Source organism: Acinonyx jubatus, chromosome E1 (genome assembly GCF_027475565.1).
Source record: "Acinonyx jubatus isolate Ajub_Pintada_27869175 chromosome E1, VMU_Ajub_asm_v1.0, whole genome shotgun sequence".
Classification (NCBI taxonomy): domain Eukaryota; kingdom Metazoa; phylum Chordata; class Mammalia; order Carnivora; family Felidae; genus Acinonyx; species Acinonyx jubatus.
The window spans coordinates 58,794,761-58,809,272 of NC_069397.1; the positions used below are offsets into that span (position 1 = coordinate 58,794,761).

A 14,512-nucleotide genomic window follows, 5' to 3' on the forward strand; every position below is an offset into this window, starting at 1 on the left:
GCTGGCCGGGCGTGTTGTCCACAGAAGCACAGCATCATCTTCCCACCTGTGAGATGTCTGCTCCCAGGGATGCCACCAGCAGGCCAGCAGGCTGGCCCCAAAATAGCCTCGAGGACGGTGCGGGTCACCGAGAGATCCAAGGGCCACTGTTGGAGGCCAGGGTGCCTGGCCTGCGGCTTCCTCGGATCCCAGGCGGGGCCTGGGTGAGGGCGGGCGACCCCGCACTTTGCGGGCACTCAGGAATTGTTTGTCTAAAGAATGAGCCTGGTTAGAGTTTCACTCTCCGGACGGAGCCCGGGGTTCAGGCTGTGGCTTGGGTGACAGGGATGTCGCACCGTCAGGTCTGGGCAGCACTTTCTGCTGCTGTTCCGGAACCAGCCGCCTGCTCTGTGCAGGTGCAGGTGCCCTGGGCTTACCTGGGCCGCCCCCTGGACCACCTGGAGCCAGTGTAGGCCCTGGGTCCCCCTGAGGAGAGGGGAGCTGGCCCCGGGCTGGCCACTGCACAGGCAGCCAGGGGTCATGGCACATTTGTGGCCTCTGACCCTCAGAGGCTATGTGTGAGGTGTCCTCTGGGGGACCTTGCCTGTCTGGGCAGCCCAGCGCAAAGCCCCCTCCCCTCCTTTGCACAGGACACTTGCTGGGAGCCCCGGGGTGTGAATTGGGCGAGGGGGATCACCCTCAGGCTCGGGGACGAGTCTCCTGGGGCAGATGGGCTCCAGGTGACAGAGGCTCAGTGACACCACTGGTTTGCCCTTGGTCACATTGGGAGCAATGCGGGAGCACAGGCCTCCAGGCCGGAAGCCCCGGGCTGGTTCTCTGCCCACGCGCCTCCTCCCTGGACCCGTGCAGCCCGCCGCCCCCCACCCCGGCCCCGGCCCCAAGCGGCTGGGCAGCCAGGGAGCATTGGGCAGGGTGCCAGGTGGCAGGTGAGCTGGGATGGGGGGTTGGCTGCTGGGTTTTCTGTCATTTGGAAGCCCTTGCTGGGCTGGCCCTGGCCTGGTCCCCCACGGCCTCCCCTGGGCTGGCCTTCAATCTAGCCCCATTCCAGAGGCCTCCCCTCCCACCTCAGGGCTACTGCTCTGTCCTGGGGGCCTCTGGATCAGTGGGGTGCAATTTCCCCACCCCCACCTTGCCCTGCACCCCAAGAGTCCCCAGAAGCACCATCGTTTTACCTCTGAGGAGTGAGTTTTCCTTCTACTTATGCTGTTTTTTTTTTTTTTTTTTAACGTTTATTTATTTTTGATAGAGATACAAAGCGTGAACAGGGGAGGGGCAGAGAGAGCGGGAGACACAGAATCCGAGGCAGGCTCCGGGCTGTCAGCACAGAGCCCGACGCGGGGCTCGAACCCATGAACCGTGAGATCATGACCTGAGACGAAGTCGGACGCCCAACCGACTGAGCCACCCGGGCGCCCCGTATTCTGACTGTTCTTAGAGACTAGAATATCTCATCTTGACACATGTGAGGGAATGGGGTGCTTCGTCAAAGTGGCCTGGCTGCAGGAAGACACGGCGAGGGTGCAGAGAGCCCCCGGTGCACACCCGTCCCCTCCCCGGGCTGCCCTGCGAGCCCTGTGGGCCAGGAGGGGTCTACACCCCCCACCAGGAGCCAGCAGGGAAGGGGTGCGGAGGGACGGCCCCTCAGAAGGTCGGGCTGCCCAGAGGTCTCGGCCAGGAGAGGCCTGGGGCCTGGGTCACTCGGGACCCCGTCTGTTGGGAACGTTGGACACGGGTGCCGGGCAGGCCCAGATCCAGGCTCCCCCCAGGGTCCCCTTGGGGATTTGGTCTCACGCAGGCGTCTCTTGGACGAGTCCCATTGGCTCTCTTGGCAGGATACTGCCAGGCCTCCACGCGGCCAAGGGCATCGGCTTGGCGGGAGCCCCTGCTCTGACCCCCACCCCCCCACCCCTGCACAGTGGTGCAGTCTGAGAGAGGAACGGCATCTCTGGCTCATTAGACCCCTGCCTCTTCTCCACCTCCCTCCCCCGGCCCTCGAATCCCACACCCTGCAAAGCATTTGCGGGCAATGCTCTCTGGACTTCTGCTCCTTTCCGCGTCCCCAGGCTCTTCTACTGTGGGCATTTGCCCCGGGTTTCTCTCTGGCTCTGTGCCCTTCCTGCCAGGTCCCGTGTCCCCTCCTTCAGGAGCCCCCTGCTGTGAGCAAAGCGCTGTGGGCCAAGAGACCCTTCTGGCCCTGAGGGCAGCCTTGCGCTGACTGGGCCTGAGGCAGGACCAGCTTCCGAGGGGCGTTGGGGTCAGGTGGCCTCACCCTGCTGTTCCTCAGCCCGCCCCTGCTGCTTTCTGGTCTCTGTTCTCTGTAGGGTTGAGCTGCTGGGACCCTGGACTCACCAGGGGCCCGTGCCTGGCAGCGGGCCTCTCCCTCGGGGCCCCGATGGGGGTTTAGTGCCTGGACGCGCTGCCGGGTGCCGAGTGGAGGGCTGGGTCGGGCTGGGTTTCATGGAAGAGGCCGAGTGCACACTGAGCCTTGAGAAAGAGGCGGGAAGGGATGTGTTCTAGAAGGGGCAGCCCTAGAGCATGAGTCCCCACGTGTCTGGATCGAACCAGACCTAAAGGAGGTGGCTGGGAAATGAGGACAGAAAGTCAGTACTGGCAAAAAAAAAAAGGAAGGAGAAAGGAAAGGGGCATCTGGGTGGCTCAGTGGGTTAAGCGCTGACTCTTGACAGGCTGGTCCATGCAGTGACCCATGGAGATCTCGGTGCCCCTTCTGGCCCCACTCCAGGACCTCGCAGCCCGAGCCAGCCCCGTTCTGGGAGTCAGGCCCTCGGTCCCCGGTCCTTCTCAGGCACAAGGGAGCAGAAGCTGACCTGGGTCCTTGCAATGGCCGGGCAGAGCTCTCCCAGCCCAACATGGTAGCCGACCCCCTGGCCGGAGGTAGTGACCCCAGTGCTCACGGCCGTCCCTGCCCACTGCCCCGCGGCCACAACTCTGCTGGAGCTCGCTGACGCACACTAGTGCCTCTCCCGCTTGGCTGTGGGCGCCAGGTGCCTGGTCAGCCTGTAGCCTCCCTAGGTGTCTTTGGGAGGCGTCTCCAGACCCCTCCACACCCACCCAAGCCAGCCCAGCTTCCAGGCCTTGTGTCTGGACCTGGGCTGGATGTGGGGTGTCATCTAGGATGTTCCTCACACCGGGGAGATGCGGCGTCCCCAAGGGCCCCATCCTGAAGCTGCCAGGCTCCGGGCAGGGCAAGAGCCCTGCACTTACTTGGGGCAGCAGAGGGGCTTATGAACCCAGGCTCAGTGATGCTTTAGCTCGGCTCTGAGTGCCGAGAGAACCACCCCACCTGGCCAGCAGGCTAGGGTGATGGCGTGGGGAGCCTGTGCCCCCGACAGCCGCGGCGCACATGCCTTCTGCTCCGGGGCCAGCACCCAGGTGGGCATGCAACAGGGGTGGCCTCTGGGTGGGGGTGAGGGGTGCAGGAGAGGGACAAGTCGTGCACCTTGATCTGGGGGCGGTAAGGGTGATAAACAGGTGGAGAAGTGGATAGATGGATGGGTAAATGGAGGGCAGGATGGATGGAGGGAAAGAGGGAGAGAGGGATCCACAGGATGGGGGATGCACCTGGGGTGAACCTGACCCCAGGTGGCCTCCAGCCAGCACCTGCCCCCCACCCCTCAATTTCTCTGGCTGTGCTGGCCTCGGGGCCTCTGCCCAACGCAGCCAGTGGTGTTGCCTTCGTGAGGCTGGGGCGGCAGGAGGAAGATCACAGTCTCTGGGCCCCAGTCCACTGCCAGGCCACACAGGACCCGGTGTCTGGTCCTCTTGGCTGGCAGTGCAGACTCACCGCCCCCAGGCATGGAGCCTTACCAAGAACATGGTCCCATCGGGACCCGCCCATCGCGGTCTCCATCCCGTGCCGGCAGGACCAGATCAGACCAAACCCCGAGACCAGACCTGCTCGGCCCTCCCCACGCCCCCCCAGCCCACTGGCCTGCCCTCCGGAGTGTCCTGGAGGGGGATGTGCTGGCTGCCCCACCGGGGAGAGTGTGCAGGGAAGGAAGGCCGTGTGAAGAGAAGCGAGGGGGCGGCCCTCAGCCGCTGCTGCCCAGACCCCCCGGCCGAGGGGCCCTCTGAGTCACTCTCAGCCCCGAGTCCGAGGGCGGCCCCTTCTGCCCAGCCAAAGGGCTAAATTTACCCTTTTAATAAGAACCAGACTTATATCCGATTTTCCTTTTCTTTTATTAGTTCTGGGCTGTTGGTGGTTGGGCCTCCCCTGTCATCTTGCTTCCACGTTTGTCGGCTGGGTGGCTCAGCAACCACAGAATTTTCCTATTATGGCCTGAGAACTGCTGCTTTTGGGCCAACCGGGGCTTCTGGAAGGTTCTCCTGGGCCAGCGGAGAGGGGCTTCCCATGTGACACACGCATGTTTCTGGGCTGCCTCCACATCCTAGGGCTGGGCCGGCCGGGAGGTTCACCCACGGCTTCACAGTCCTGCCTCCTCCGCCCGTCCCTCCTCCCTCCCTGTGCCCGTCTCAGGTTCCTCTCGTCCGGCCAGCGTCTCGGAGTCGTGGACGGCAGCCGGGATCCTTGGGAGGAGCCCTCAGGGACTCCTAGGGGCCATGGTAGCAGCAGGGCAGACCCGGTGTCTGGTGGGACGGAGTGAGGGGATGGGCCAGACAGGCCAACATCTGGGGGCGGCCAGCTTGTGGCCGGAGGGGACCGCCCCAGATCTGGACGATGTGTGGGTCCTGGATAGCCTGCCCTGCGGGGGTGGGGGGGGGGTGTCACAGATCAGAGGGGACTTCGTGCCAGTCTAAGCTGCTTCTCCACCGCAGAGGGGGGTGGGCTGCCTGTGGGGAGGCGAACTTGGCCACGTGGCCTGCCAGCTGTCCCCCAGAATCCACACGACTCCTAGAGCCACTGTCAGCTCCGGGTGGCTGGGGGCTGAGCAGCCGGCCTGGGGAGGGGCCTGCTCCCGTGCAGCAGGGGCTGGGGCTCGGGGGTCTCTAGTTTGGTGCAGACGACAGGCGAGGGTCCCCTTCCAGCACAGGTGAGCCGGAATGTGCTCCCACTGCCCAGGGCGGGGGAGGAGGTGGGCAGGGTCCGGCGGCCCCTCCCACGTCACCCCGGGGGCACACGGAATCAAAGGTCGGGGGCCTTTTCCGGGGCCAGTAAGGGGACTAGTCTGGTGGGGGTCTGACCCTGGGAAGCAGGTCTTTGAGGCCCCCCTCTCGCAAGAGTCGGGTCAGCCACCTCGTGCGTGTTCGGGGCCGTGCCTCAGACACGCGTGCACATCTGTGTCCTGTGTGCACGCCCGTGGCCAGCGTGTACAGCCGTGGCCACGAGTGTGTGCCCGGACACGCCCCGTGAGCCCCCACACACGGTCACTGTGCTGCCTCTGTGCACGCGCACGCGTGTGCCCGGGCCAGCGGTGGGTTCCAGCCGGCCGGGACCGTTCTTGGGTGGATCTCCCCCGCTTGCTTCCCAGCCTTTCCATCTTAGTCCATGCAGGACCAGGGCTGAACGCCGATGGACACTCTCCTTCCTTGTCCCCTGTCCTGGAACAGGAGGGGTGTGGCCAGGTCCCTGGGGCAGACCTCCTGCCTCCTCTTCTCTGACAGCTCCTTCTAGGCCTGGCTCAGCACAGGAGGGGCACTCTGGCCCCCCAGGCAGACTGCCTGTCCCTCCAGTGTCTCAGCAGCCTCTGGTGTCCTGGGGGAGACCCCGGGTGCCCCCCGCGCGCCCAGGTGGGCCCTGCAAGGCCTGAGGGAAGTGGGGAGCCTGAGCAGGTATGAGCGGGAGGGTGGGAGCTGGGGAAGCCCCGCCAGTAGCCAGTCAGCTGGGCTTCAGGAGCCTCAGGAGCCCTGAGAGCCCGGGAAGGGCTTGCTTCTCGGAGGCGGCCGGCAGCCATCTCGGTGAGGCCTTTCCTTCACAGCCCGTGTCACGGTTTCCAGAGAGGGAGGATGCCGTCCCCGTGGCTCACGTCAGACAATAAGTGCCCGTTCTGCCCAGCTCTCGGAGGCCCTTCTGTCCGCCTGTCTTTCCCCGACTCCCACTCCCTCTGCCCTCTGCCCTCAGCCTGGGGTCACGGTGAGGAGACAGGCTTCTCAGCACCCCCACCACAGGACAGCCTGGTGGGGAGATGCGGGCGGAGGGGAGGGCACGGTGGGCACCTGGCACCTCAGACTTGGGGTGCACGGCACAGGGCCACCCCTGTTGCTGCCAGTCAGGCCCGCGGGGGTCTCGGTGGCCCCTAGACCGTAGGCTCTCCCCCGGGCAACACCTGTGCTCTGGGGCAGGGGCGTCCTCAGCACCTTGGCCGTGGCAGGTGGGCCTGGCAAACAGATTGATGGAGGAAGACCCCGTTTTCCAGTGTTGCCCGGCCACGTGGTGCCCCCTCTCCAGCGGGCCAAGGCCGGACTCAGTGGTCGCTGGAGGTTCCTGGGGTGTCCGGGGCATTCCAGCTGGGACAGCGGCGAGGGGCCGGGTCGTCTGGGCCTCAGGGTGTACGGTCAGATGGGGCTCCGGGGTTGGGGCCGTGCCCGAGGACCTAGGCCGCCAGAGGGTGTCAACCAGGCCTCCTGGGCATGCTGGCTTCCGGAGCGGTTTCCTCAGCCAGCCGGGCGCCCAGGCCAGGCCTCCGTGGGGCACTAGGCAGAGCGAAGGCGGTGCTACAGCCGGGACTAGAGCCCCGTGTCTGGCCTGGGCTGGCGGCACGGCGGGCCACGCATGACGCTCAGTACACGGCGGCTCGCCTCTGGCCCTGCTGAAACGTCACACAGCTTCGGGCCCCTTCCCCGAGGTTATCGTGAACGTGGGACTTATCTGTGACGGGAGCTGACAGAATCTCAGGGCAGTGGCCACCATGACTGCTCCTACTGGACGGGGCAGCCTCAGGATGGAGAGGCCTCATTCAGACCTCAGCTGAGGCACTGGGGACCCCAGGGTCCAGACTAACGATGCCCCGTTCCTTGGTCAGCCCCGTGGTGGCCCGTTGTCTGGGACTGCATGAAAGCAATTAGTGTGAGGTTTGTAGAGCCCCTGGTCTGAGAGGGGTAGTGTCAGTGGCTCCAGGACTGGAGGACTGGAGCTCCCAGCCGGGGCGGGGGCGTCCAAACCAGGAACCCCTCTGGCCTTCCCTACTGCTCAGGCTCCCACCGTCCCTTCCCAGGCTGGTGACCGCAGCGCTCCGTGGGCAAGGACCTTGCCAAGAGGAAAGAAGCCTTCAGCCCAGTTCCCGGCCAGACTTGGCCTCGAGGCTCCGGCCCTGGCCCTGGCCCAGGCCGCCTCTGCTCACGCTCTGTCTGGGGCTGGCTACTGGTGGGCGGGAGGGGCTAGGGAGCTGGTAGCCAGGTCTGCCCCAGGCCCCTGCTGGCCAGGCACGCTGCCAGCTGCAGACTCCTTGGAGGTGGAGGTGACGATGCGAGCCGGCTGGGGGTGGGGGGAGGTTCCAGGGGCCATCAGCCCTCTCCCCGCCACCCGGCCCCGCAGCCCACCTGGCAAGGCCTGCGGCACCTTCGGCTGCGTCCACACCTCTAGGCCAGGACGGTGGGGAAGAGACCGAGCCGTTCAGAGCAAGGACCGTGGAGCCCGCCGCACAGGGCCCAGGCAGGGGGGACTGGCCTGCAGGAAGCGGGGGGCGGGAATGGGAGCCCCTGGCGGGACCCGGCGCTGCAGACGGGGGTTGTAGGAGGGAGAGGCCACCTGGGTCCCCGCAGGAGTCTCCCACAGCGGCTCAGGGCACGGGGTGTCTGTGTGTGCAGCCGGGGCCGGCCAATGCCTCTGTGACGCTGTTGGGCCCAAGAGCACTTGTGGTGTGGGGGCGATGGGGTCTCCAGCGCCCTCTGCTTCCTTCCCTGTGTCATCCTGTTTGCATGACAAGCCCCTTCTGTTTTCCAGCTGAAAGGAAAAGAGTGGAGAAGGTTCCCCAGGTGGATGTCTGAGTCAGCCACCAGGCCAGCGGGGCAGCCCCTCAGTTAGCAGGGTGGGCAGGGGCAGCCCCGCCACGGGCCGGGGAGGGGGGCTGGGCTGGAACAGTGTTTCAGCATTTCCACTACGTTCCCCACACTGTGGGGCAGGGGTCCCCTCCCTAGACACAGAGAAGCCAGCTCTCTGAGGGCCCCCAAGAAGGTCCCCTGCGTCAGGAGACGGGCGGTGTGGGGCGAGGTGGGCCCCAGGCTTGGAGTCTCTGGCCGAGGCGGGAAGTGTAGCCTGTCTCCGGTATGTCCCCTGCTCTGCAGAGCTAAGACCAGGGGCCGGCTGAGCTGAGGTGCCACCCTCCTAGGCCCCCGTGCGGTGGGACCCCCTTCTGGGATAGGGTCAGAACAGAGCACCCGTGAGTGTCCCCACCCAAGGCCAGGATCAGTGTCCGGAGGAGGGCATGAGGCCCTGGGACCCCCAACCCAGATTTTAGCCTAGAGGTCCAGTATTGGGCCTCAGGCCCTGCTCCCCACCCGCTGTGGCCCCAGGTGGCTGACCCTTGGGGATGTGGCGGGGGGGGGGGGGGGGGGGGAGGGTCTGCAGAGGCCAGACCTCTGAGGCCAGAGCCTCAGGCCCGGGAGACCCTGCACGGGACCCACCTGGAAGCTTCGGCTTCCCTGGACCCCAGGGCCAGGGGGCCCCGTGGGACCCTGAGCTGCATTTCCTGCCCAGTCTGGAGCCTGGCCCGCCGCTCCGCCCCCGCGGTGTGGGAGAGCTCAAGGTGTGGGCTTCTCAGGCTGAGCTCCTGGAGAAATTCATTATCCAGACCCGGCTTTTGGACTGGGCTGCTTCCCAGTGTCCCGGGAGGAGCAGGGTGGGAGGGACCTTCCTGGGAGGGTGCGGGGGTGGGGAGGCCTGGGAGACTCGGGGCTGGCCTGGGCGAGGCAGGAAAAGGCCTGCTCATCCTCCAGGCGTGGCCCCCCCCCCCAGGTCCCTGGGGCCCAGCAGGGGCCGCCCTCCCACTCCTGCCCCTCCACCCGCGGCCCCCGGAGGCCAACACTTCCCTTCCCAGCCCAGAGTCCCCTCCCCTGGCTGGACGCCTGTGGTCTGGCCGAGGCCCATGGCAGTCCCAGCCCTGCGGTCCGGGAAGTCCCTGGCCCCCGGGCACCTTCGTCCCCTGCCCCTGGGTCTTCCCAGGGTCTCCCTGCATCCTGACACCCACCACAGAGGTCGGCGTGTGCTCCAGCCCCTGGCCGCACTCACACACCTGCCTCTGTGGCCGGCGCCCAGGAGAGGCCCCACTCCTCCGTCTGTCCCGTTCACACGCTGGAGGGGAGGGAAGCTGCCAGGGTCCCCACCAGGGCAGCCCCTCCCTCTCCCCTGCTCCGGGCCTTGCCTCCTCTCTGCTGAGTCACCCGGTGTCTGGGAAGCTCCCAGAGCCAAAACCGGGCTGGATGAGGAATCACAAATTCACAAAATCCCCCTGCCTCCCGGGCAGGGAAACAGCTGCCCTGACTCACCTAGGGCAGGGCCTGCAGCCTCCGGGGACCCCCTGAGAACTCCCGCGAACCCCACCAGGCCCCTCCCTACACCCAGCCTGATGGGGTGCTGAGCGCCCAGGCCGCTGCTCCCCATCCCTGGGCTGGTCCCAAGCCAGGCTCACTGCCTGTGAACAGGGGTGACGAGATGGCGGGGCGGGGGCCGAGCAGGGCTGTCCTAACCCCCCACCACCCCCAGGGGCTGCTCCTCAGAGAGCGGTCTGTGTCCGCCTGCGTCCTTCCTGCGCAAGCTGCCGTCGCCATGGAAATCCAGGGAGGCGCGCTCAGCCTGGCCTTGGCCACTGGATTTGGGCAGGGAGAGGGGACACAGTGGCGGGGGTGCAGGTGGGCACGGAGAGCCGGCTGTCAGCGCCAGCGCGGGGTGTCCTGGGGGACAGATGACTATGTGTGTCCGCCTGCCAGGCTGGCCGGGGTGTGACCCTGAGAGCCCCGGGGGGCTGACAAAAGGCAGGTCTGGCTTCATCCTTTGTCTCTGCCTCTGCCTCCGTTTCTGTCCCTCTCACCTGGGTGGGGCTGATGAGTCCGTTGGTTGGACCTGGGGAGAAGGTTGAGGACCCCACTGTGGGGAGGGGCCGGTCCCCCCAGTGCTGCCCAGGAGGCGGGCAGAGGCCGCGGGGCCCACAAGGCTGGAGCAGGGCCCCTGCTGATGCTGGGCCTTTCTGGGAGGTGTGGGTAGAGCGCTCTGGCAGGTGCGCCGGTGGCTGCGGGGCCCCGGAGCTGCCCGCCACCGTGGCCTGGGAGAGTCAGGGGCTCGGCCTCTGAGGAGAAGGCCCACCGCAGAGCCAGCCGCCTGCTGCCCGCGGGCACGGCACTCGGCATCCCATTGATCAGGGTGGGGGCGGGGGGCGGTGCTGGTCGCAAAAGTGCCAACAGTGGCAGGAGGGCACGGGACCCCGAGCGTGTCTGTCGGGAGCCCGAGTGGGCCGTTTCTCCTGCTTCTGAAGACAGAAGCCCCGGGGGTTTGGGGCTCGAGAGTCACCCCTGGAGACGGGCTCCTTGGCGGGCTGACCCGGTCCGGACTCACCCTTGCCCCCTGTGTCCACAGCCAGCAGCCGCCTGATGGGGAATTCTCCGGCGCCCTCGTTCATGGGCAGCTTCCTCACCAGCAGCCTGGGCTCGGCGGCCCCCGCGCACCCCAGCGGCCCCACCCCCGCCCCCTCGGAGCAGGCCTACCGCGGCCCCCACCCCGCCACCTCCCAGATCTGGTTCTCTCACTCCCATGAAGGTGAGTCCGGGGCCAGGGGCCGGGGGCCAGGAGAGGAAGCCCCCACGCACAGGGGAGGTGGTAATTGGTTGGAAACGGGGGGCGGGCCCCACCAGGCAGTGGTCCTGGCCAGATGTGCACCGCAGATGGGCCGGGGGGGGGGGGGGTTGGAGAAGGAGGTGGGGCCGAGAGGGCTCTGGGGGAGCCAAGGAAATGTGGAACACAGCTGGGCAGGCCGGGGCCGGGCTGCACCCTCTGCCTGGGGCTGCACCCACCTCCCCAGACTCAGAGCGGTATGGGCTCCAGATGTGCCAGCTGGGAGGGAGGTGGGGGGGGGGGGAGAGAGCTGTCAACATGCTCCTGCAGCCACCTCGGGGGCCTCGCCCGGAGCAGAGCCCCTCCCGGGCCCCTGGCCTCCCCTCGGAATGCGGCCCTGTGCACGCAGGCCTTGCGGCCGCCCGGCAGGACAGCCCCGGGGGCCCCTCGGGGACTCTGGGGCTCCCCTCCGGTTTCCCAACCGCCTGCTGTCTGTTCAGCCCCTCGCGCTGGGACGTGTGCGGCAGCCCGGGCCCGTGGCTGCTGGTATCCGTGCGGCCCGGGAAGGGTTAAGCCCGGCGGCGGTGGCTGGCACGCGGAGAGGTAATTGCAGTTGGCAGCGGGCACAGAGGGCTCTCCGCTCCTGGCACCGGCGCCGCCGTAACTCAGTGACTGCTGAGCGGCAAGCGTTGCGTTTGCAGAGCGCGGACCCACACGCCGCGCCCGCCGTCCGTGTTCCAGGCAGGGAGATTAGCGCCCGGCGCTGCTGGAGAGCCAGAGAAACCTCTTTGTGCAACAAGAAAGGGGCTGTTTTCCAAACAGGACAGGTGACAAGTGAGGGACAGTTGTTAAAATAATCTAGGCTTTAAGCGCTGCGCAGGGTGCACATGTTGGGCAGGCGATAAGCAGCAAGAGGTCTCCTTCCCGCTGGAGGGAGGCCGGGTGGACGGGGCAGGGTCCCCGGCCCAGACTCACCCCCCTGCTGCCCGCTTCCCACCCCCGCACTCTTAGTAGCCTCCCCAGGGGGGACCCGCTGGTGCGGGCGGGGCTGGGCGCTGGGGCGAGGCTTCCCTGGCAGCGGTGGGTGGCCCCGCGCGCTCAGTGCCTCTCCCCCTCCCCGCCCCTGCAGCTCTTCCGCCTCTCTGTCCGCCAGGCAAACTCCCAGCCCTGGCAGGAGCATCTGGGAAGGATGTCTGTAGGAGGGAGGGGTGGGGGGCTGCAGCAGCCACGTGGGACCACCTCAAAATAACGAAGTAACGGAGGAACGGCCACGGCCCCACCCTGGCCCCGCCACAGGTGCATGGGCACACCCGGGCTGGCTGACTTAGTTTCCCCTCCGGCCCGCCCTTGGGGACCTCAGCAGCGCGGAGGGCGGTTTGTGGGCAGTGCCACCTGCCCTGGGGCCCAGGGAGAAGGTGTCCCTGTCCTGCCCCTCTGGGGGCTGCGGGGAGGGCGGGGTGGGAGGCAGCCTGCAGACGGCGTCCTCAACGGCCTCCCGCCACTCGCTTCCCCTGAGCCAACGGCTACATTGGCGGCGTGGCTTTTGGCCTTCAGGGCTCCCCACCGCCCTTAGCTGCAGCCCCAGGGGAGTCCGCTGGCCGGGTCGGGGGGCCCGTGCGGGCCTCCTGCCTGCCTCCACCCTGTCCTGCATCCCGTAGAACCTTCTTTGAGGCAGGGGCAGCCTGAGCAAGAAGAGGGTCCGTTGCTCCCGCTCAGACCAGCCCTGGATTGCCCCAGGATTCCAAGTCGTGTGTCCATCCACCTGGACCTCCTCAGGCTGGACATGCCCACAGCCTAGTGGGGGAGGGCGTGCCTGCCGGGCCAATGGGCTTAGTGGACAAGCGCAGGTGGCCAAAGACCAAGGGAGACAGGGTGTGGCTCTTAGTCCCCCCCCCCCCCCCGCCCAGCCCCCTGAGCACAGGGCTTGCAGGGAGCAGGGCCCACCCGAGGCCGAAGAGGAGCCTCGGGAGAGGCAGGAGCCCTGAGGGGGAGGGCACCCCCGACCTGCCAGGTCCCACCTGGCGGTAGCCGGGATCTATATATGTCCTGGCGACCGTGCAACCACATACACCTTCCAGGCCCGTGCCTCAGTTTACCCCCTCGCCACCTCCTTCTCTCTGCCCTCCGTGAAGCCGCCCCGCCTCGGGATCTCCTTCCTGCGGGGGGTTCCCTGCCCTCCGCCCTCCGCCTGTCTGCCTGCTGTAGCCTTGCTCCCCGACAGGCCACGTGGTGCCGGCTGCCTCGCTGTGAGCTTGGAGCGTAAAGGCCGGCAGGCGGGCGGGCGGGCGGGGCCGGAGCGAGTGGCAGCGTTTGCTGGCTGCCTGCCCTGGCAGCGTGCCTGGCTGCTAGTTTGACTGGGTGCCAGCTGGCTCCCCGCGTGCAGGGGCCTGTTTCTCTGCCGTGTGTGTTCGGAGAGAAGGGGGGTGAGGCGGGCGGGGGGCACGCGACACGGCCGGAGCGTGGGGGCCGGCAGGCATGGTGGGCTGCCTGGGCGGGCCGCTCAGAGGTCTGGTCTCCCCCGAGTCCTGCTTCCTCCCACCACAGGGCGGCAGGTGCCCAGCAGAACCTGCTCCCCACCCCCTCCCTTACCTGGGGTGGCCGGGGCAGGGCCTCTGAAATGGCTCTATCTTAAGGAGGGCAGCCAGGCCAGGCCCCGGCAGTAAGTGGGGGCCGGGTCAGGGGAGATGGGCCCAGGTGCCCCCCCCCAACTCCAGGCAGGACTCCCCACCCTCCCACCGGTGGACCTAGCTTGCCATCTGGGGGGGCAGCCGCCAGGACAGGGGCCCAGGCTTCTGCTTCCCTGGCCGAGCAGCTGGGGTGCAGGGGAGGCACCCTGGAGCTGGAGGAGCCGCCCCGGAACATCTGGCCGGAGGCAGAGCCTGTCTGCCCAGCCCCCAGGCCTCCTGCTCCCCGCTCCAGGCTCGCCCAAGTGAGGGGTCCTGCCAGAGACTGGACATTCCCCACCGAGGCTTAGGGTGGGAGTGGGCGTCGGAGCTGGCCCCGGGGCAGGGGTGAGCTAGTGTCCAGCCCGCCTGCCCTGGGGGGGTTGGGGCAGGGGCGGGGGCACAGCACAGCTGGTCCCATTGTCATGGAGTCCGGCCCCCCTGTCCCCACCCCGCCCCCAGCTGCCTGGCTGGGACCACCCACAGGGCCGGTGAAAGGAGATTCTGTTCCTGGGGGCTCCGCTGGGGAGGGGTGGGGCCCCCTGGCTGCTGTGCACCACAGCCCCGCTACTTGTGGTCTCTTGTGCCACCTGGAGGGGAGCCTTGGGTGGCAGCGGGACGCGTGCCATCGCCGGCTGTGGGCCCCACTGGCCTCTTTATCCGAGGCCCTACTTCTCCATCCAGGGCTGGGCCGGCCTCCAGGAGCGCTGGGGACCACACCAAAGTGTGGTTGGATGTTCCCCACTGCTCCCGGCCCCCGGCCTCCCCTCTGCCCCCTCTGTCCCCTCCGAGACCTCATGGGGACTTCTGGGAGGGAGCAGGAGCCTGGGGTCATGTCTGTGTGAGGGACACAGGTGTCACCTGGCATCCACCACCTCCGTGTGACCTCAGAGGCCGTCCTGGCTGCGGAAGCTTCATTTCCCAGAGCCGTCTAGAGGGGCTCTCTGATGTAGGTCTCTGCCCTGGACCCCAGCCCCTTCCCCCAGGCCCCGTCGGCTCCTTCTTCCTCTCCTGGCCTCAGTTTCCTCGATAGCTAAAATTGCCTCTGATTCTGCCCCCACAGAACCACCGATGGTCGCCCTCCTAGCGCACCCCGTCCTGGGCTGGGTACGGTGGCCCCGAGGCTGCCTCCCTGAGTCCTGCCCATGCTGGACGGAAGGAGGAGGCAAGT

General features: G+C 67.4%; 1 protein-coding gene across 2 annotated transcripts in view; it reads left to right on the plus strand.

The window, feature by feature from the left end:
- BAHCC1 (BAH domain and coiled-coil containing 1) overlaps window positions 1–14,512 on the plus strand; it is a 62,731-nt gene that overhangs the window by 16,632 nt on the left and 31,587 nt on the right. For both annotated transcript variants that reach the window (XM_053212224.1, XM_053212225.1), the window contains exon 3: window positions 10,484–10,663. In XM_053212224.1, coding sequence (XP_053068199.1) covers window positions 10,484–10,663 — 180 coding nt within the window. The remainder of the gene's footprint in view (window positions 1–10,483; window positions 10,664–14,512) is intronic.